The sequence below is a fragment of the Artemia franciscana genome, chromosome 9 (assembly GCF_032884065.1).
Source record: "Artemia franciscana chromosome 9, ASM3288406v1, whole genome shotgun sequence".
Taxonomy (NCBI): domain Eukaryota; kingdom Metazoa; phylum Arthropoda; class Branchiopoda; order Anostraca; family Artemiidae; genus Artemia; species Artemia franciscana.
In genome coordinates, this window is record NC_088871.1 from 50008552 (window position 1) to 50031260 (window position 22709).

At 34.0% G+C, this 22709-nt stretch overlaps 1 protein-coding gene across 1 annotated transcript in view; it reads right to left on the reverse strand.

Moving 5' to 3' along the window:
• LOC136031518 (peroxidase-like) overlaps window positions 1-22709 on the reverse strand; it is a 104161-nt gene that overhangs the window by 47713 nt on the left and 33739 nt on the right. The window contains exons 3-6 of the mRNA XM_065711188.1: window positions 21461-21642; window positions 8453-8601; window positions 3908-4119; window positions 254-427 (exon numbers count right to left, since the gene is read on the reverse strand). Coding sequence (XP_065567260.1) covers window positions 254-427; window positions 3908-4119; window positions 8453-8601; window positions 21461-21642 — 717 coding nt within the window. The remainder of the gene's footprint in view (window positions 1-253; window positions 428-3907; window positions 4120-8452; window positions 8602-21460; window positions 21643-22709) is intronic.

Consider the following 22709-nt stretch of genomic DNA (forward strand, 5'->3'; position numbering starts at 1 on the left):
TAGCGTATCTAACAGAGTTGCCAGTCTCTCAGAACTAACCAGATATATTTGCGATCCTCATTAAAACAGGCCTTCGCATAAATTGTGGAGGCTACCTGTTTGAAGCGGATAACTAGACTGAAAAGCACCCAACATTACTATAATAGTTACATTTTAAAAATGTATGCATTTATTTATTAAATTTGTTTGGTGGTTAATTAAGTTTTGTCAATTGAAATTAAGTAGTAATTGATAATCTAATGGAAATACTTACTTAAAGTGAAGGTAGGAGTAAGTGTTATGTCGTGATCAATAAATTGACCCCAGTGTGCAATGGCCACAGATAACTCAGGTCTTGGAACTTCTGCATCCGAAGCAATACTAGCGCTGACAAACCGGGCCGATGGTAGCTTGGTTCCATCTTTACTTCTACGCTCACTCCAAATTCCTGGATAAAGCAATTTATTATCTAGATGAATGAAACTTACAATGGAATTACGTATTTATAAGGTAATGCTGACAGCTTGATACTGATTCGATGCAATGGATGAAACTAATAGGAGGCAACAAGTCTTGACCTCAAGACCCCACATAAGATCTGATAAAAAAAATTTATCAGACAACATGCTCAACACGTCCTGGAAGTTTCAACTTAACATTCTTAGCCGCTCCCTATGCGCCACAGATGAGCTCTTCAGGCAAGGTTGGATGCAAAAGTGTCTTTTGATTTAGTTCTCAACATCCCCAACAATATGCCATGAATCATCCAACGTGATACCCTTAGCTGTTCCTAGGATATTGGACCCTTCGGACAATTTGGATACGCTTAGTACCATTTGATTTATTTTTTACCCTTCCCTCAGCTTTCCCAGAAAATTTTTGCCTTTCAAGTTCACTTTTGTGTCCGTACGTGTTTGTATGTCTGTATATATGTGTTAGTGTTTTTGTTGGACGCATAGGACATAATTACAGAATAAGAATCTGAACATAAATAACTGTTGTGATTACAGTATATATGTGATTGTAGCAGGACATAATTTCATCATAAAAATATAAACACAATTAACAGTTGGGATTCCAAAACCAATTGTAATGATTTTCATTTGGTATTTTTTTCAGGGTACGTTTTTTAGTTCCCATATACTAAGAGAGGCTTGGAGGTAGAGTATACAAAAGGTAGATTGTAAGCATCAAGCTTCTTCTAGCTTTTTCAGTGCAGAAACGGCAAATAGCGTTATAATAGAGGTGTTATCAAATAAAATGAAATGGTGTGGACTCTCATAGATATGTTGAGCAAAGGGAGAATAAAAAGTCTCAGGCCTTTGGCTTAACCCCATAGCTTTTTCGATTGAAGACCTGTGTTGCGACAACCTCTCCCCCAATTGTTGGTGGGTTCTGCCATCACAGTAACAACCATAAGAACAGGGAACCCTATAAACACCACTCTCCAAAATGGGACAGGTTTTATCTTTGCCACTGTTGAATAGCTTTGTATTTTGTTAGAATTTTTAAAGCTGACATTATAATTATTTTTTTTTAGAATTCTTCTCATTTTGTCACTCAATGTTGAAATATAGGGTAAAACAGTGAATACCTTCTTATCACCTACCAAAGGGATGATATGCGTTTGGGGTTAGGGAGTTGATGCATCCTTTTCTGTCTTTTTCTTTTTGTCTGTTTTTTATGATGGATTCCAATACTTTTGAGGAATACCTATTGCACAATAAAATGTCCTTCAAATAATTCAGTTCTATTATTGTATGACCTTCTGAGCATATTCTTATTACACGATCAACCAATGATATAACTACTCCTCTTTTTACGCAAGGAGCGTGGTTGGAAGAGAAATGCTAATACCTATCATTATATGTAGGTTTTCTATAAATCGAAAAACCAAGGCTGAGAGATTTATTGTAGATTAAGATGAATAGAAAAGGCAGTTTATGATTATCTTCTAGTTCTAAGGTAAACTGAAGGGTTTTCTCAGAGATAGTCTTCAGTGTTGAAGCGGGTATATTTGGTTCAAGAGGTATTGTGTAAAACCCAGATTTACTTCGAGGAGAGGTTGTTAAGGATCTTCTTGATTTTACTCCGTATTCCTCAAACTAAAAAAAACGAGAAAAACAAATTTTCAAAAATTTAACAAAAGACCCAGACATCATTATCACCTGGCTAACAAAGGGAATAATTTGTCATCCTTGATAAAATATAATGTAATAAAAAAGTAACGGATATTTTATATGATACTTACACTTATAAATCTGTAGACTCAGACCCCGTCGACAAGTGGGAGTTGGGAGTTGACACACTGAAGGACTCATTACTCCACAAATGTACAAAAATTTCATCCTAAAGGGTACTCCGCCCCTAATTCTATAGTCTGCCGAAAATCTACAAAGATGGAATTCTTCTGTGCCCAATTGTGGCTTCTTATAGTTCTCCAACTGCTAAACTAGGAAAATGGTTATCCACAATTTTTCATCCTCCTATGTCAGCGCAAACTTTTTACATTATATATTCAGTTCATTTTGATGAAAAATTAAAAGACCTTGATATATATAAGAAATAATCATACAATTTTGGCTAGTTTCGATGCAATTTCTATGTACACTCCTTGAGATATTAGAAAGTGTGAAATTGCTCTTCAAAAGAAACTAGAAGATAACATTGACCAGATGGACTATAAAACAAAATATATCGAAACCATTAAGCGTCTTATTCGCGTTTGCAATGGATCTTCTTTATATTTCCGTTAAAATAATAAATTTTTCACCCAAATAATGAGTGTTCCAATGGGTACGAATCTTTCACCTTTTTTGGCCACTTATATCATGGAATTTACTGAAACCTCCACTTTGAATACCTTTCCTCTGAAACACCATTTCAGCGGTCGATATGGCGATGACGTTAGTTCTGTGTTGGATCATGGAGAGATGTCACTTTACACCTTTTAACTCATCTTAACACCTTTCAGCTTTTAGCCTTCAGTTCACCATAGAACTAGAAGATAATCACAAACTGTCTTTTCTAGATGTCTTAATCTTAAACAAATCCCTCAGCCTTCAATTTATGATTTATAGAAAACCTGCACATAATGGTGGGTATTCGCATTTGTCTTCCAACCACACTCCATGCGTAAAAAAAGGAGTCATTTTATTCAATCACAGATTAAATAAAAGCTTGTTTTTTTTTATTTAATCTATGATAATATCTTACCTAGGGAGCGATTGGCTTTCAAAAATGCTCCACATAAATTAGAAGATTAAATTATCCTTCAGTATAGTATTTTTATTCAGTTACCCTTTCACCGTGACTTCGAGAGGGCCGTCCCGTTTTATTTTTTGCGTTCGTTTTAAGGTATGGTTTTTTATATTAATTTTGGATTTTTATCAGTGTTGTTTTTGTTATTCTGTGCTGAGTACGATTAAGCAGAAATCTTGACCGAAATATTGGCATCATTGTCTGCGCTTTCTTCACTGTCGGTTTTATCCTCGTTAACTCTTCTTTATGTTTTTGTTTGTTGTTTTAACTGTGTTCTAGTTAAACATTTGTTATACACAAAAACGTCAGAGTCTAAATTTACATACGTAAGGATCGAATGCTTGAGTGAGTAGAGACAGGTAAAGGCCGGCTTTTTGGTTAGTTTTTAAATGTAGTACTTGTAATTACGAAGTGACAATACGTGTTATATTCTAAACTTTGTTCAGCACATCATTGGTCAAATTTTAGTTTAACCAATGCTCCCTTGAACTATGAGAGTAAAGAAGCGTACAACCAAAATTAAAACTTAAAATGAACAGAGTTTGTCATATAAATTTCATACAACGTCTTTTGTGGGTTTGAAGTTTTGACATCACTTTTGACTTTCATTTGAAAAAAAAAATCCGTTTTCAAAGTCTTTTGAAGTTTAGAATGATGCTATGCTTACCATCACCATATTGAGCATCAAGGAGCCTGTTAAAGGTAGTTTGAGATCTTCCAAGTAAAGGGATTCTCAAATTGTTGCAAGACCCGTCTATTGTTCGATACTTTGATCGAAAGTTGCACCGTGGTTGCATCAGGCATGTTGAACCAAGCTGAGTTTCTGTTAATGAGAACCTTGATAACCCTATTCCTGCTTGCTGAGGAGTCAGTCTTAGGCTGAAAAATAATTTCCAGTTTTATTTTAACATTTTTAAGAAGGAAAAGAAGAAGAGAAAGTAGTTAGACGTCTAACAGTAACAACATGCATAAATACCATGTATACATGTCTAACGGTAATAACAAAGATTTTACTTGGAATCAGGAGTTAGGGTTCATGCTACCCTTCAAAAAAAAAAATTCTTTTTGTATATCGTCGCTTGGCAGCAAAATCGCTGAAAGGATATTTTCCCTCAAATCCAATAGCTACGTTATGCTAACGACATTAAGCTTCTAAATAACTTTTTATTCATGTAGCATTCTCTTGATTGATTAAATAAAAAAAACCTTTTTTCAACTAAAAGTAAGGAGCAAAATATAAACTTAAAACGAACAGAAATTGTTCAACTCCTTGCTCTTCACGGTACAATTTTTCGGTACTTTAAAAAATTTTCTTATTGTTGTAATTAAACCAACCTTTTGTTTCAGGAGTCGTCTTTAAAGAATTAGGACAAAATTTAAACTTTAGCCTAAAGGGTGAAGTTTTGAGGATGGAGAAATCCCCCTCATACATGTAGTAATTTCTGTTCTTTTTAATTTTTAATGTTGCTTCTTACTTTCAGTTGAAAAATGTGTTTTTTTTATTTATTTAATTTCTGTTCGTTTTGTAATTAAAGCCTGAAAATCTGGCTCCACCTCTACGGGAAAATCTCCTCCCCACGGAAATATGCTCTTGACAATTTAATCCCATGAAAATTTACTCCGGGTAATTACCCTTAACACCCCCGCGTGTAAAATTGAGTAAATAAGAGAAAGGAAGACATACAAAAAAATTTTGCATAGGAATTCAAAAAAATTTCTCCAATGTAAAATTTCCCCCGAAAGATCACCCCTGGAAACTTCCCTTTCCATTACAAATTCTTCCCGTGCGAAATCTATCCACCAGAAAATTCGTCCTTCCCTCCCCAACCGGAAAATTTATGCATGCTTCCCAATAAACATGCGTAAACAGTGGGCAAATTTTATAGCTTAAATGCCTTTCCCCAGGGCCTTTGGGTTGCCATATTATCTCCAAAGACAGTTATTGAGCCTTTCAACTATGCTGAACAAAATAGCTAACACAAAATTTTGATCAGACGATTTTGGGAAAAAAGTAGCATAGAAGGGGGTCTAGTAGCTCTCTAATGTTTTTGATCATTTAAAAGGGGCACTAAAACTTTTAATTTCCTTTAGAATGAGCTCTCTTTCAATGTTCTAGGCCTACTTCGTCTAAACAGTGACTCCAAGAAAAAAACAAATAAACACATATCCGTGATCTTTCTTCTGGCAAAAACACAAAATTCCAATTTTGCAGATAGGAGCATGAAACCTCTACAGTTACAATCTCTGATACGCTGAAACTGATGGCGCGCTTTCATTGAGATCCTTTGGCTCTAAGGGTGTGTTCCCCCTTTTTCAAAAATCAAACAAATTTTCTCAGGCTCGTAGCCTTTGATGGGTAACTCTATCGAAACTTCTATGTTTGGAATCAGGGCTGCAGCGGTAGCTAGCAACCTTTTACGAGACGATCACCTCCCATACTAAGAACTACAATAACCAATAACTCTTAAAAGTAGAGTCAGGTAAAAAAAATGAAGGGCACTAATAGAACCGCCTTATCTGAAACCCCTCTATAGGAAACTTACCGTCCTTTGGCTTTAACTACAAGGAAAACCTAATGGCTTGAAAACAAGAAAAGCGGGTAAAACCACGATATTCTGCATCGAAGGTATCTTTTCTCCGTTTTTCTTCTGCAGTTAGTGAGGCACTGGAACCTCATAGAGAGCTGTTTAATGGTTCATTACAAAGGAAATTACTACATCAAGTGCCATTAGTAGTTAAAATAATTTTTAAAAAAATAAAATAATTTTTTAAGAAAATTGCATTTTCGTATAACATTTGAGTAATAAATGTTATTAGCATCATCTTGCAAACGAAGATCAAAATAGGATTTTATCTTTCACTGCATAAGCGATCGGTATATCTATATGTATAAAAATAAAGTGTCCGTCTGTCCGTCCGTCTGTCTGTCGCTAAGTATGACGTCAATATATAAAAAAAAACTAACTAAAAAAAACTTAAAATAATTAAAAACTATCTTCTATAAATAAAAAAAAGAAAAAAAATTTAAAAAAGAAAAAAAAACTAATAAAACTAAAAACAAAAAATACAAGAAAAACTAAAATAGAGAAAACAACTAAAAAAGAAAAAATTAAAGAAAAGAAGAAACTTAAAAAAAAACTAAGAAAGAAAAATAATAAGGAAAAACCAAAAAAAGAAAAAAAGAAAAAACTAAAGAAAAAAAACTAAAAGACGAAGACAAAAACTAAAGAAAAAAAAATGGGAAAAAACTAAAAAAACAAAAATAATAAAAGAGAAAAAATGGATATGGATAGGATATCCATATCCAATTTTATTGGATAAAAAAGAATTTGCATTTTATTGGATAGGGGGGGGGGTTGAGGGGAGGGGCTTACATGGGAAAATGCTTCCACGGAGGCATTTGTCATGGGAGGAGAGAATTTCCCTAAAGGTGGCGCAAGATTTTCTAATATTGTTTAGAACAAAAAACAATGAAAAGATAAATAAGAAAAAGTTTTTTTCAACTGAAAGTAAGGAGCAGCATTAAAACAAAACGAACGGAAATTATTACGCATATGAGGGGTTCATCTCCTCCTAAATACCTCCTCTTTACGCTAAAGTATTTTTAGTAATTTCAACTATTTCTCCTACAGCCTTTGTGATTCAGGGTCATTCTTAAAAAACTGGGACAAAATTTAAGCTTTAGTGTAAAGAGCAAGGTATTAAAGAGGAGACAAACCCCCTCATATACGTAATAAAATTTACGAATATAGAAGTTCGTTACGACAGTTAATTCGGAAGTTACGTATATTTCTTATTAATAAAAATGTTCGTAAGAAATTAAAAGTTTTAGTTGCCTTTTTAAGTAACCAGATGATTGATAAGCCTCCTTCCCCACTCCTTTTTTCTGAAAATCGTCCGACCAAAACTGAGAAAAAGCCATTTAGCCAAACAAAAATATGCAAATTTCGTTCTAAGTATTCATGTGCGGAGAGCCAAAATCAAAACCTGCATAATTCAAAAACATTCAGAAATTAAATAAAAAAACAATTTTTTAATTGAAAGTAAGGAGCGACATTAAAACTTAAAACGAACAGGAATTACTCCGTATATGAAAGGGGCTATTCCCTCCTCAACGCCCCGCTCTTTACGCTAAAGTTTTTCACCGTTTTAAAAAGTAAATTTGAGAGAAAGAGTCAAACTTTAGCGCAAAGAGCGGGGCGTTGAGGAGGGAACAGTCCCTTCCATATACGGAGTAATTTCTGTTTGTTTTAAGTTTTCATGTCGCTCCTTACTTTCAGTTAAAAAAAACTTTTTAGACTTTTAAACTTTTTTTATTTAGTTAGGGAAAAAGACGACCTCTTACCCGTGTATTTTAAGGCACTTGAATAGCCATTTCCTAGTTTCATTACCAATTATGCCCTATGAGTTGACATCATTCCATTCTAACATCACCACAAGTATATGATGTAATGATCGGCAATTGCAAGGCGTTTAGCTTGCGTTTTTTCCCTTGTTTTTAATCTACTGAGTTTATTCTGCATAGATCATAAGAAGATTTCTATTTGAGTCCAGGAATTCAATTGGGAGTGGGAAGAGGAAAAATACCTTTTTTAGCCTTCTCATTAGAAAATACCATTTTTGGTATATTAACTGAAAAAATGGAAAGCCTTCAACCCCCTAGAATTTGAAGAGTACATTCCCCTCCTCCCATGGAAGAATTGTTGGTGGGGGAAGGGAATTTTCCATGGAGGGGGAGTTATTCTTAAACAACTGGACCAAAAAGTCGAACTTTTAAGGACTAATGTTGCTCCTTATTTCTAGTTGAAAAACTTGTTGTTTTTTTTTCAATTTAATTGTACACCAGAGAGGCATCTTAACTATTTTGAGACCGGAGATGCCTCTCATTCAGACAATCTGTCTTGACTTTTTCTCCAATTAACCATGGCTTGATAGCAACTTGATTTAAATTCAAACTTATTGCCAGACTTTCCAGGTAAAAATAAACATTAGAACATTTTGAAACTGGCCCTGCACAGGTGTTTATGGTCAAAGCTTTCACCTGCACCTATCTTGTATACGCTACAATCGAAATGTAAAAAAAAATAAAAATTTGGGCAAGCTCAGAAAATCAGATTTGTTTTCCTCTAGATTGCAAAACTGACACATTGCGCATATCTTAAGAAATGAGGCTTTAAAAATATTGAAATTATGAAATAATAAAAGCTCGCACCTTTCTTGCAGTTGTTTCGATGCTTGAGCGACCTGAAGTGCTTCAGAGGATATACTCAATGTTTCTCTTAAACCTCCAAACAGAGAGAAGTGTGCAAAAGACGATGTCTGACGCAGGGAGATAACTGAAAAAGTGCCTAAATCACCTCCCTGAAAAAAACTGAGTAAGTATTTATTTAGTAGACACTGCCTATATGGATTCAACCACATTGGATTCAATTCTGAAACGGCTCATTGAGACATGAGCCCTTTTTGTAGTAATTTTTTAGTAAAACAAGTGCCCAAGTAAGTTTTTATAAGGTTCCTATGTTGGGGAGAGGCCAAAAAAACAGACTATAGTTTATGAAGTAATTACGTGTAAATAGAAAATAATAATTATTTTAACAGGGAAATGCTGGAGAGGGAAGCTACTTCAAAGCTTTATGTACATAATGACTTCAATAATACACAAATAAGTGGAATAGTTTAAATTCTTAGAATTGATCATCCATTAGATCAGATTCAAACATTAAGGAAAGTGCCTATTTCAAGGGTGAGCCTGGATTTCGGGAAATGGGTAGGGGTGGCTGGCTAAAATTAGTATATATATATATATATATATATATATATATATATATATATATATATATATATATATATATATATATATATATATATATATATATATATATATATATATATTATTTTTCTACTCTACACCCTTTTATTCATTTGAAAAATATGTGAGAAGACTTTATAGAATTTTTATAATCTATTTTAGCCACAATTGATTTTTCATGCGTTTTTTGACTCTACAAAATCTCATGTTAGTAGAAACCGCACAAAAATAAACTTTAGCCAAGGTAAAGAATAATTCCATCCCTACCCTATCCATGAATACTACACTGACCCATTTGTTCCAAAAATCTAGTCTAAGCCCCAATAATCTTGAAGTATGATCCTTCTGCGTGATAAAATGGTCAAAATACAGTCCATACTATATACTGTCGAAGTTCAACTGTTCATAAGTAAGATTGAAATTACTATCGAATTAGCAGGTATCTAACTTACTCGAATCTTGGGAAAGTTCACAAAATTAAAAAAATTAAACAATGTTAGAGACCTAAATAAATTAAAGAGAAAAAATATACTTAAAAACTTTTCCCTATGCTTGGATCAAAAGGCCCCATATTTTCAGAAAAATGGGGAAATAGTGACAAATATGCCCTTTGTTGGTATTTTCGAGTATAAGCTTTCGCGGTTATCCATTCTTACAGCCACTGGATTATATCATAAAATAGTTAATAAATTCAAACTTTTTAAGAGTCTCAGAGCATTCATTTTCATCTCTTCAAATGTTAAATACGTCTCTTCAAATGTGGCCAGTCAACATAAGCCCATCCGGATGATTTTTCTCTCTTTCTAGCTCATTTTTGAAAGTGCAAGACATGCCCTTTCGTATTTGTTTAAATAATATATTTAACACTCAACTGTGTATTTTCCAAGTGTGGTTTCTATCGGACAAGTCAAAGGAAATGATTTTGAAGCTAAGAGAAGAACATTATGAATATTTTATTGATCTGTATAGCAGACTCTATTTTTTTTTTTTTTTTTGACAGGAATAACACTTTTGCCAAAAGAAAGCAGATGACGCTGCTCTGTGTATTCCTAGTTCAACTATACAATTTTTAGGTATTTGCCGTATAGGTTAACTATGATTCTGAAGATCTTAGGAAAGCCAACAAACTAAACAGTTCATAGTAACGAACTGCAAGCAAGGAGCAACTCGGTACAATAGCAACCAGAAGTCTAAAAAAGGAATTTGGACAACAACTTATATATCAAAAGAATTGAATTTCTATGTTGGTTCTAAATACGTAAAATTCACTAAGTCTAATGTTATCTATCATGAGCTACGAGCCTGAGAAAATATGCCTGATTTTTGGAAAAGATGGGGGACAACCCTGTCCAAAAACACCACCTAATCTATACACAATAAATATTGAATATGGGCATTTACCTTAATGCTAAATTTAACTAAGTTGACTCGCTTAATTTTTCCTGAAATTATGTTGAGTGTTGTATAATGGAGCATATACTATGATGAAGGAGGGACAGTTGAGATGAAGGTGAGATTGAGATGAAAGAGGTTAGTTTAACAACCCCCTCAACATGCATTAAAAGTTCCAGCTTAATACCCTTAGCCAATCCTTAGATATTGCAAACACGGACTTTTGACTACCTGCATGCCTGCATATAGTGAGTTTTGACTTAGTTCAACATCCACCTCAGGATTCCCTGAAAGTTTCACCTTAATACTCTTAGCCTTCTTAATAGTAGTAGTTCTACAGTAAACGCAGCGTTGGTCGTAGCAGTAGTAGTAACATGCATATATTGCTTTGGTTTAGTTTAACATCCCCCTAAACACTCCCTAGACATTTCACCTTAATACTGTATTTTAATCCTGAGATATTATTTATTCGCCCTTTTGGAAACCTGCATGCACATATTCGTTTTTTTTTATTTATTTCAACATGTATCTCTTATATTTTAATAGGCGTAGCTTGAGTAGAAGAAGGAGGAGTACGTTAGTATCAGTATTAGTAGAAGAAACACTATAACCACAGTGCCTTTTTGTTATGTCAACACCCACCTCAATATGCCCTTAAAATTTCAACTAAACAGCTAAGCCAGTCTCAGGGTATTGCTGACACGTCTTTTTGACAACCTGCACGTACACAATGTGTTTTGATTAGTTCAAAATCACCATAAAAATTTCCTGAAATATTCAATCTTAATACCTTTACCCTTAGTAGAAGTAGTGGACTAGTAATGGAAGCAGTAGCACCAGCGTGAACATAGTGTCTTTTGGTTAGTTCAGCATTCCTCAACATGCTCTTAAAGTTTCAGTTTTTATTTTAAACTGTTTTTGAGCTATTGCTGATTTTCCATTACAAAACGAAAAAAATATACAAATAATTAGGATAGCAAAGAGAAACGAAGGTGATTTTTCAGCCAGTTGGACGTATATTGTATATACTATTGCCAGTAGTGCATGCCCATAGTAGTAGTAGTGGTAAACGTTGCAGTAGTAGCAGTAGTAGCAGTAGAAGTAGTAGTAATAGTAGTAGGCCTAGTAGTCAAACAGTTCGTGGTAACGAACTGTAGTAAGGAGCGACCCGGCTCAATAGTAAACGAAACTCTAAAAAACGGAACTTTGATACTAAAAGATACATCAAAATAATCGGATTTTTATGCTGATATTAAATATATAAGTTTCATCAAATTTAGTCTTTGTCATCGAAAGTTACGAGTCTGAGAAAATTTGCCTTATTTTGGAAAATAGGGGGAAACACCCCCCAAAAGTCATAACAAAAATCACACCATCGCATTCAGCGTACCAGAGAAGCCAATTGTAAAAGTTTCAAGCTCTTATCTACTAAAATGTGGAAGTTCGTATTTTTTGCCAGAAGACCGATCACGGGTGCGTGTTTATTTTTTTTATTTTTGTTGTTTTTTTCCAGGAGTCATCGTGTCGCCCGAGAGGTCCTAGAATTTCGTGAGAGGGCTCATTATAATGGAAATGGAAAGTTCTAGTGCCCTTTTTAAGTGGCCGAAAAAATGGGGGGCACCTAGGCCCCCTCCCACGCTCATTTCTTACCCAAAGTCAACGGATCAAAATTCTGAGATAGCCATTTTTTTTAGTGTAGTCGAAAACCATAATAACTATGTCTTTGGGATGACTTACTCCCCCACAGTCTCTGGGGGAGGGGCTGCAAGTTATAAACTTTGACCAGTGTTTACATGCAGTAATCGTTACTGGGAAGTATAAAAACCTTTTTTAGGGGGATTAATTTGGTTTGGGGGGGTTGATGGTAGGGGGCTATGTGGGAGGATCTTTCCTTGGATGAATGTGTCATGGGGGAAGAGAAATTCAATGAAGGGGCGCAGGATTTTCTAGCATTATTATAAAAAAAACAATGAAAACATAAACATGAAAAAGTTTTTTCAACTGAAAGTAAGGAGCAGTATTAAAACTTAAAACAAACAGAGATTGTTGCACATATGAGGAGTTCAACTCCTCCTAAATACCTCGCTCTTTACGCTAAAGTCTTTTTTAGCAATTTCAACTATTTATTCTACGGCCTTTCTTATTCAGGGGTCATTCAGAAAGAGTTGGGACAAAATTTAAGTTTTGGTGTAAAGAGTGATGTATTAACGAGAGGACAAACCCCCTCATATACATAGTAAAAATATAAGAATATAAACGTTCGTTACGTAAGTTAATTCTTAAGTTACGTATATTTTTACTAATAAAAACATTCGTTAAAAATTAAAAATTCTAGTTGCCTTTTCAAGTAACCGGAAAATTGGAGGGAAACTAGACCTCCTCCCCACCCCATTTTCTCAAAATCGTCTGATCAAAAGTAAGAGAAAGCCATTTAGCCAAAAAAAAAGAATTGATGTGCAAATTTCATTTTAATAATTTATGTTCGAAGAACCAAAATCAAACATGCATTAATTCAAAAACGTTCAGAAATTAAATTTAAAAAAACTAGTTTTTTAACTGAAAGTAAGGAGCGACATTAAAACTTAACGCTAACAGAAATTACTCCCGTGTATGAAAGGGGCTGTTACCTTCTCAACGCCCCGCTCTTTACGCTAAAGTTTTTTACTGTTTAATAAAGTAGAATTGAGAGAAAGAGTCAAACTTTAGCGTAAAGAGGGGTCATTGAGAAGGGAACAGCCTCTTTTATGCATGGAATAATTTCTGTTCTTTTTAAGTTTTAATGTCGCACCTTACTTTCAGTTAAAAAAAATAGTCTTTTTTTATCTAATAAAAGCAAAAGTAGTTGTAGTAGTAGTAGTCGTAGTAGTTAGTAATAGTAATAGTAGCAATAGTAGTATGAACATATTGCCTTTTGGTCAGTTAAATATCCCCCCTTATCGTGTCCTGATTTGTTCAACTTGATACCTTATGCCGTTCGTGAGATATTGCTGATACACCTTTTTGACAACATACATGCATGTAGCATGTTTTGATTTAATTCAACATTCCCTCGACACTCCCTGAAATATCCACCTTTACCTCTCAGCGTTAGAAATAGTAGAATCTGCAGCATTAACAGTGGTGGCAGTAGCAGTGGTAGTGGTAGTAGTGCAGTAGCCGTAGAAGTAATAAAAGTTGCAGCAGTAGCACGTACATATTGCCTTTCGATTAGTTTAACATCCCCCTCAGCATAGCCTCTAAGTTTCAACTTATTACATTAAGTTGCATTACATATTACTTTATAGTGTTAAGTTGAAAGTATTAAGGAACAACTTAAAGTTTACGCTGTTCTTAAGATATTGTTGTTACGTCATTTGACAACCTGTATGCAAATAGAGCATTTTGATTTTAGTAAACCTCCTCTCAGTATTTTTTGATAGCTTCATACTAATGTCCTTAGCATTTTTGGAAACCAAGGATCAAACATGCTCTCCCTTCCCAATAACAAATAGTTATGTAATTAATGGGCAATTTGTTTAACTTACTGCCCTTGCCCCCAATTACTTTTGGATCTTAAAAAAGAGCACTAAAACTTTTAATCTAAGTTGAGTGAGCCCCCTCGGAAGTTTCTACGACAATTCCTTCCATACAAATTGCTTTGACGAGAAATAAAATCTTCCTCAATCTCGCGCTTTATAAGCAGCGCAATTGCACTGCCAATGATTGAAACGTGTGTATACAATGTGTTTAAAGATCATAAAACACCATATTAGAGGCGAAATTGGCTTCAGCCAACTAAAAGATCAAAAGTCATGCAGAATTTTCGTATATTATAATACCCCTCTCCGTCATCCTAAGATTCTGTAGTACAAATTGTATCAAAAACTAATTCAACAAAACTACGGTTCATCGAAAATTTTGAACCCCGCATTGAAATTGTGTCCCTGTCCATCCCTTTTTAGTTCAGCCATATTATTGACCTACAATTATGGTTCTTCTTATTCTGTCGTAATCTCATGGCATCAAAATAATACTTTTTATTTGATTTTTGGATTTAAAACGGAAAAATCAGACTTATTGTAGTGTAACTTCTATCATTAAAATAGTGTATTATACTGAAATTAATATTAATATTATTAATGCTATAAAATTATAGCTATTATGCTAATTATTATGTATTACTATGCTACAATAATCATTTTAGCGTCACAATAATTATGCGATTGCCATGAACCTGCCCAAAACATTTCCTTTGGGATTTTTTTTTTTCCTTTTTATTGAATTATGTCTCGAGAGGGAAATGAACTCAGTGGAAAAACCAACCATTACTATCTATAAAGACTGTAACAGGAATGATTATACTTTTTTTTATTAGCCCATTAAAGCGTGACTTTATAGCAAACATGCTTGTGGCTTATATTACGGACATATTCACTATACCATTTATCTGACATGCTACATGGTCAGTTACTGAAAAAAACTAATCAGATCTCTGATACTTTGGCACAAAACAGGATGTTGAATAAATTTAACTACTAATTCTTTCCTAGATACTTCCAAGAAGTCATATTATCAAACAGTATTGTCACCATTCCTATTCGTGGGGGAAGAAAAATCTTTCACTAATTTTGGCTCAATGCCTCTCTTACGGAGCTGTCAAAGTTTATACCAAAAACTACATACAAGCCATGGGCGCCGGTAGGAGGGGGCGGGGAATTTGCCCCCTGGAAATTTGGGACTATAAAGTAATTATAAGGAAACCAAAGGAAAGAGGGGAGAACAGGGAAAAACCATGGAAAAAAAATATTTGTTGCTCCATTGTTGACTGCCTGCCAATAGATTTTGACCATTAATAGGGAAGATATAAACTCTAATTTGTGAATGGGTGATCTCTTTCCAGTTTTCCAGAAACCTTTTTCCTAAATGATTTGGCTGGAGTAAAAAAAAAAAAAAAAAAAAAAAAAAAAAAAAAAAAAAAAAAAAAAAAAAAAAAAAAAAAAAATTCTTCTTAGTAATGAATGGTAGATAAATAACGCTCCTAGTCAATAACGAAAGTATATGAGCCTTACTATTGATAACATTCAGTCAAAGAATCAGCTTTTTATGGTGTGCACGAGAAAGTTCAAATAGTTATTGAAAACACAAGGAAAATAACTTAATAAGGGGCAATTTCGGTAAAAATATGCCGTCAGCTTTTGCTTGCATTACAAGAGCACCCATGAGCTGATATATGAAGCCACTATAATCAGAAATATTTCCCTGAACAGAATGCTGGGAGTTTCTGTATTCCCCTCCCCTGAACGGATAGGTTTTTGTGTTTTATTATCATTTTTTTAGGAGTGATTGTATTCATCTGGTTGTCACTTTGATAAATATTTGATTTTTAACAGTTATGAAGTAAAAAGGTCTCAAATATATTGGTTTTTGATATTCAAAATTAAATTAAAAATATTGAATTAAAAAATTTTTATTTGATTTTCTTAATCTTAGTTTTAATATTTTACTTTGAACAAACTTCTTTGATAATGCGTAACTTTCTATCAACACTTAGTTTATAGACATTAATATTTTTGTGTTTGATAACCAAATTCAAAACTGACGGTATTGTTAAAAAATATCCGTCCATTGCTTCGGCATTGCTAAACAGAAGTGAGTACTGGGAGTTTATATCCTAGTTTTTGTAAGTAGACTATTAATATTTTTTTTTAAATTAATTATTTTTTCATTTTTATATACTCTTACTTTAATTGACATACTTGTTCCATTGCCTTTAGAAAAATGTTTGTCTCTAAGCTTTCTTTAAAAAAAGAAAAAAATAGTTTTTTTTGTTAGCTGAAAGTAATGACCAACATTAAAACTTAAAATGAACAGAAATTATTGCGTATATAAGGGGGGTTGTCCCTCCTCAACACCTCGCTCTTCACACTACAGTTTTCCAGCGCTTTAAAGAAAGTTTCGTATTGTTCTAATTAAAAGATCCTTGTGTTTCAGGAGTCGTTTTTAAAGAGTTGGGACACAATTTAAACTTTAGCGTATAGAGTGAGGTGTTTAGGGGGGGGGATAATCACCCTCATATACGTAATAATTTCTGTTCGTTTTAAGTTTTAATGTGGCTCCTTGCTTTCAGTTTAAAAAAACTTTTTTTTTTTGATTTGGGATCGTTGTTTAAATAACGCCAGGAAAGCTGGCTTCACTTCCACGTAAAAATACTCCTCCCAAATGAAATATCCTCTGGATAATTTAATCCTGGTGAAACTTTACCCCGAACAATTACCCTTAATATCTCCACGCGTAAAATTTAATCGGTAAAGATAAAGACATTTCATAGAGGAATTCTAGCAAATTCACCCAGTGTAAAATTTTCCCTGAAAAGTTCACCTCTGGAAACTTCCCCTCCATGATAAATTCTCCCCGTGCAAAATCCCCCCGACAGAAAATCCGTCCTCTCCTTCCCACCCAAAAATGCATGCATACTTCCTAATAAAAAACACTATACGTAAACAATGGGAAAGTTTTATAAATTTAAAACCTCTCAAAAGAGGCTGTAGTGGGTCATTTTATCTCCAAAGACATAGTTATTGGGCCTTTCAACTATGCTGAACAAAAAAATATCTCAAAATTTTGACAGGACGATTTTGGGAAAAAAGCGGCGTGGAAGGGGGGCTAATTGCCCTCCAATGTTTTTGGTTACTTAAAAAGGGTGCTGAATCTCTTTATTTACGTTAGAATGAGGCCTTTCTCGACGTTCTAGGCCGACTGGGTCGATACGATCACCCCTGGAAAACAAAAAACAAAAACAAAACAAATAAACACGCATCAGTGATCTTTCTTCTAGCAAAAATTTCGAAATTCCACTTTTTTGCAGATTTGAAATCTCTACGGTAGGGTTCTTTGATACGCTGATTTTGATGGTGTAATTTTCATTAAAACTCTATGACTTCAAGGGGGTCAAGGGGGTCTTTCCCCTTTTTTGAAAATCAAACAAATTTTCTCAGGCTCGTAGCTCTTGATGGGTAATACTAAACTTAAGAGACTTTTATACTTGTAATCAGCATAATAAGCCAATTCTTTTGATATATCTATTGATACTAAAATTACGTTTTTTAGGGTTTCGGTTACTATTGAGTCGGGTCGCTCCTTACTTAAACTTCGTTACCACAAACTGTTTGATTACCCCAAAATATAAACAGATATCATTGAAATATTGATCACTTTTTCTGCGTTACAAAAAACTCAATAATACCAACGCACAATTGTACGCTGATTAGTACCGTCCTACGTTTACATTTGCAATTTCAGTTTTTGGATATAATTTGAACATACTTAGAAAATTGGCGATGAATAGTAATTTTAGTAAAAAAAAATCCTTGTTAATCTTACTACTTAAGAATTTCCGTTGGATGAAAAGGAGCATTATTGTTTGTATGGAGAAAATTCTGGGAGACTTTTGATCTTCTACTTAGCTGAAGCCATCACAACCTCTACAGTAGGATTTTCTTATTGATAAATACGTTACATGCATTTCTTTAAATACATTAAAGTAATTCTTATAAATAGAAAGAGAAAAATATTACCATTTAAAATTGCTGAAAACTAAGTTCCTAGCAGTATTTGCCACCCCAAAGAAATTTTCTGGCGGGGCTGATGATGACCTGCCCTACCTTTTGGACCTCTGTCCTGGTAGATATGGGAGTGCGACAATTTAGCTGTATACAGAAATAGTTTAATTAATTCCTATTCTCCCCTTTCTCTTTAAACATTTATCTAAAGTCTCATAAGAGTAAGCAGTTTGGCGATTAAAACATACTTGCTTAGGAATCTACCCTACCCTCACTTAAAGAATGACTCACCACCCTTAATATAGCTCGCACGCAATTACAGATCACCGAACGTAGAGTAATTTATTTACAAATAAAGTGAATCAGCTTGGTTTAATTCAGTACTGCTCCCGTGTGCCATTACTGATTTTGCAACTGGAAAGCCTAAAATGTAGTTATTTATACTTTTAAATCAATTAGCTCCTCAGAATTTTAAATTGATTGCAAATTCGTCTTCTTCGGCGTAAAGTCGGAGTTTGGTGCCCTAAAATAGCAGAAGACAAGACTTTCCCCTGGCCCAATCTGTATGGTCACTTGAAAAAGAGCTTTAAATTTACGTTTGTATGAGCTCCCTCCTAATTATCTTAGACCTCCGGTTTGATACAAAGATCCCAGGGAAAAATACAAAGCATGTAAATGCATCGACGATGTTTCTTCTGAAAAAAAGCGAAATTCCACATTTTGAAGATTGAATCTTGAAACCTCTACGGTAGGGCTCTCTGACATGACGTATCTAATAAAGTGATTTTCAATAAGGTCGATTATTCTTTGGTGGTGTTTACCCTTTTTTCAATAATCAGGGAAACTTACTCAAATTTTTGATTTTGGGTGTGTAACAATAAACTGAAAGTGTATTTTATATTTAGAATCAGCATAAAAAGCCAATACTGCCGGTCTAGCGATTGGCATTAGAAATCCATTTTTAGTTTTGGGGAATACTGGTCCAAGTCACTTTTTACTTCCAGTTTTTTATCACAAGCTATTTGATAAGATTCTCTTGTGACGAAATTTTTTGGAATTGTATATTTTATTTAGTTGAATAGGAAAATGAAAAGAAAGAGGGTCAATTTGACACCTCGATAGTAAGTTTGGATTTTGTTTTTCTTTCGCTGTTCTTTTTTTTAAGTCTGAATATGTAAGGGATTTAAGTTCGAGGGGGAGAATTGTCCTGTTATTAAAAAGGAACATTTTACATGGCCAGAACAAAATCAAATCGTGGTATCTATGTAGGCTGGATTATTTTGAGTATCTACTTATTCTGTAAACTATTCTGAGACGTAGGAAATTGCATGAAGACAAATCTACATTTGCTATAATATACGGAAGCAATAATTGTTCCTCTAATGTTGGTTCGAGTTTGATTTTCTTTTAAGATTAAATGCATGATAATTAAATATACTATTTATTTAATAAATTGATCCCTTACCCAGGAATCCTCGTCGTTTAAAATTTACTGTAATTTGTTTCATTTTGCATGCAATTTAATTGCTCTTTTTATTGGAAAGTTTTTTCCTAAAAGTATTTCAAAATAAATTTATTCTTACTAAAAAACATCCTGAAATGTATTCCCTGTCACCAAGCCACCGCTGCTATTTTGGTGTCTGCCCCCTCCCCCCTGTAAATTTGTCTGCCGGTGCCCTTGATACGAGCCCTAGCAAACGAGTTTTCTGGGAATGTTTTCTGTATCTTTTCAAACATTCAGGTTTTAAAGCGTCAACATATTACTAGCTATACAGCCCTGGATATGTGCCATCCAAAGCTGTGATACTTTTTTAGATCCATCTCCTTTGATTATTCGTTTATTTTGAAAGATAAAAAATTTCGTATCCTATGGCGTTACAAAAATTCACTCTCCATAAACCCCTTGGTAAATTCAGTGTTTCCCAGTCAATGTACACCCATAGATATCACTTTCTTTATTTTACTTTACCAAAAATGCTTATTTTTACCCCAGTAAAATTTTCCATAGAAAAATACAGAAGAGCTTTTCTCCCCTAAATAATCGGAACTATTGATAGAAACAAAAACTCTAAAAATGAGTTTTGATCGAATATATGGAACAAATGAACCTATTACCTATAAAAATTTTAAATTTTGAAAATTTACCAATTTTGTGTCTGCTAATCAAAAGCTATCAGAATATCATATTTGCGTAATTAACCAAGTGGATACTTTGAAATTCAACATCCACGAAAATAATTAAGACTACTGTCTAAAAAATAGAAAACATCATGTTTCTCCAGAGAAGGATTGTCGCGTGTGCATGTTTTTTTTTTACCGTTGGCAGTTGTATCAGAGAAGTGGTCGATTATCGAAGAAGGACTCATTCGAACAAAAACTAAAAGATTGCCACCCTTTTTAAGTAAATTAAGAGGTTAAACTACAGCAAAGTGCTGAGGTCTGGTATTTTAACTCGCAAAGCGAAATTTTGGCCTTCTTTTCTCGGAAAGCATACTTATGAACGATGCAACATTCGTCATTAAACATCATGCAGTCCTTAAAAAATGAACCTCTATTATCAAATAAAACTAACGGTCGTAGAATATCATGTGTTAGTGCAACAACTATAAGTGTGAATATCATTGGAATATTTTATGGGAAGTGGGGGACCTTAAACCTCCAAAGAAGTGTTCAGAAGCCCACATCTTCAAATATAATATAAGAGGAGCTTCAGATAAGTATTGATTTATCCACTGATATGACTTCACTTAAAATAATTTATACTTCAAGATACGGAGCAGTATATGATAAAAGGAAGCGCTATGGGGGCTGGAGGGGAATCACTCCCGTCTGATAGCAAAGATAATAGTATATCTGGGGTTCTTCCGTTACTTTTGAAACAACCCCTCAGTTATTTCTAAATGAACATCTTCGCTGAAGCATTGCTAAATAGAAATTAAAACTTTAACGTCAAGAGGGAGGTTGAGATGTTAATAGTCCCTCTCATATTGAGAATAACCTTAGATATAGTATTAAAACAAATAGGAATTTAATAAAAACAAGTTTCCTCTAACGAAAGTGAAGAGTAAAATTAAAACGGACAGAAAATAATCTTTCATATGAATGGGATTTCCCTACCCTCTCAATCTTCGCCCTTTACTTTAAAGTTTAACTTCTTTCTTCTCTACTTCAAGAACGATTGCTCTAACACAATCGCATTGGGAATGGCTTAAAAATCTTTTCCGCAATGTCTCCAGAATGGAAGGGTGTATTGATGCTCATTATCTTAAATCTTTAAAAAATTTCAGTTCAGACGCTTGATTTTCATTTGAAAAATTGTTTTATCTCTAATAAAGGCTGCTTAATACCCATTCGTAATCTTTGACACATATCCCTAAGAATCAGGTGCTTTGTTTCCCTCTGGATTTGACTGATTTACGCCTGTTGTAATGAAAAATATAAAAATAAGAAATATTATCAGTTTGGTAATAAATGCACTTACCAGTACTGTGTTTATTTTTGTCAATAAAAAGTCTTCTTCGTCCCTTATTTTTTTCACTCTCTCCGGCACCGTTCGAATGGCTAAATCCAATTCTGCAGCTCCTATATCCGGAAGAAGTGGGCGATTTACTTTTCCCCTTTCTGTAAGCTGAAAAATGTCTCCAATAACAGAGGGAGCCAAATCTATAAAATTATTACAAGGAGTAATTGCTTCAATTTAAAGATTTTCGACAAGCGCAAGGAAAATTTGGTACAGTTCACTAAGTCAAGTCCAGGAAATAGTTTAAAAAACAAAAATTTGGAGGAAGAAAGAAGTTGACTCATTCAAAGAAAATTCACGGGTGGTATAATTTCTGTTATGGATTTAAAGCCAAAGGACTAAAACTTGCAGATAGCCAAAAAAATAATATGCAGAATAGTGAATCATCAGCATAATACGACAATAAAATAAAATAGTTAAATAAAACTGAATTGTGGGCAGTACCTATAAATTGTTATCTTTAGAAATGAGTTTACAGAGCCTTAAAACAATCAGATACACGTTATTACAATTGAACTTTATCTAAAAATACAGGCTTAACTCTCCTTTTAAAGTTGTGGAATTATCAACTTGGTAGAAGTGATGAAAGACTTGATGAAACGGTAATTAGACAATAGTCTCTGTGGGAGGTAAAGCTGGCTTTAAATTTTTCAGAGTTGAAATGATTAATTTCACTTGTTGACGATAGTCCATCATCCATCTTAGGGTAGAACTAAGGTTGATAGGCATAGAATAAGAGTAATTCAAATAGTGCATCAGTTCTTTGAGCTATTTGAGGAAATCGGAGATCCTAAAAAGGATTTTAACCTTTTGTAGTTTTTAAATTTTGTAATTTTGTAGGCAAGGGCAATAAATTTTGTAGTTTTTAGGATTAACTCAACCACCACATAACTTAGATCTGTTTAAATTCAGATCTGTAGATCAACTACCAAGGCCAACTACCAAGCATTCACACCCTGGTGATCCGATCAGTGCGAAGACTTCTCAAATAAAGAATAACTTTAAAAGAGCAAGAACCACTTCCTCCGTGTCAACTAGAAACCTTTTAGGGGGAACAGTTTCAAATTTAAAATGAGGACGCAATTGTTAGAATGCCTGCAAAGAATGCCTTGTCCTTTACAATTCCGGACAGATACTCCTTAAATAATTTTGGCTTTGGGCCATAGCGATGTGGTGTAGTATCTTGAGAGATCAGAATTATTTTTAGGGG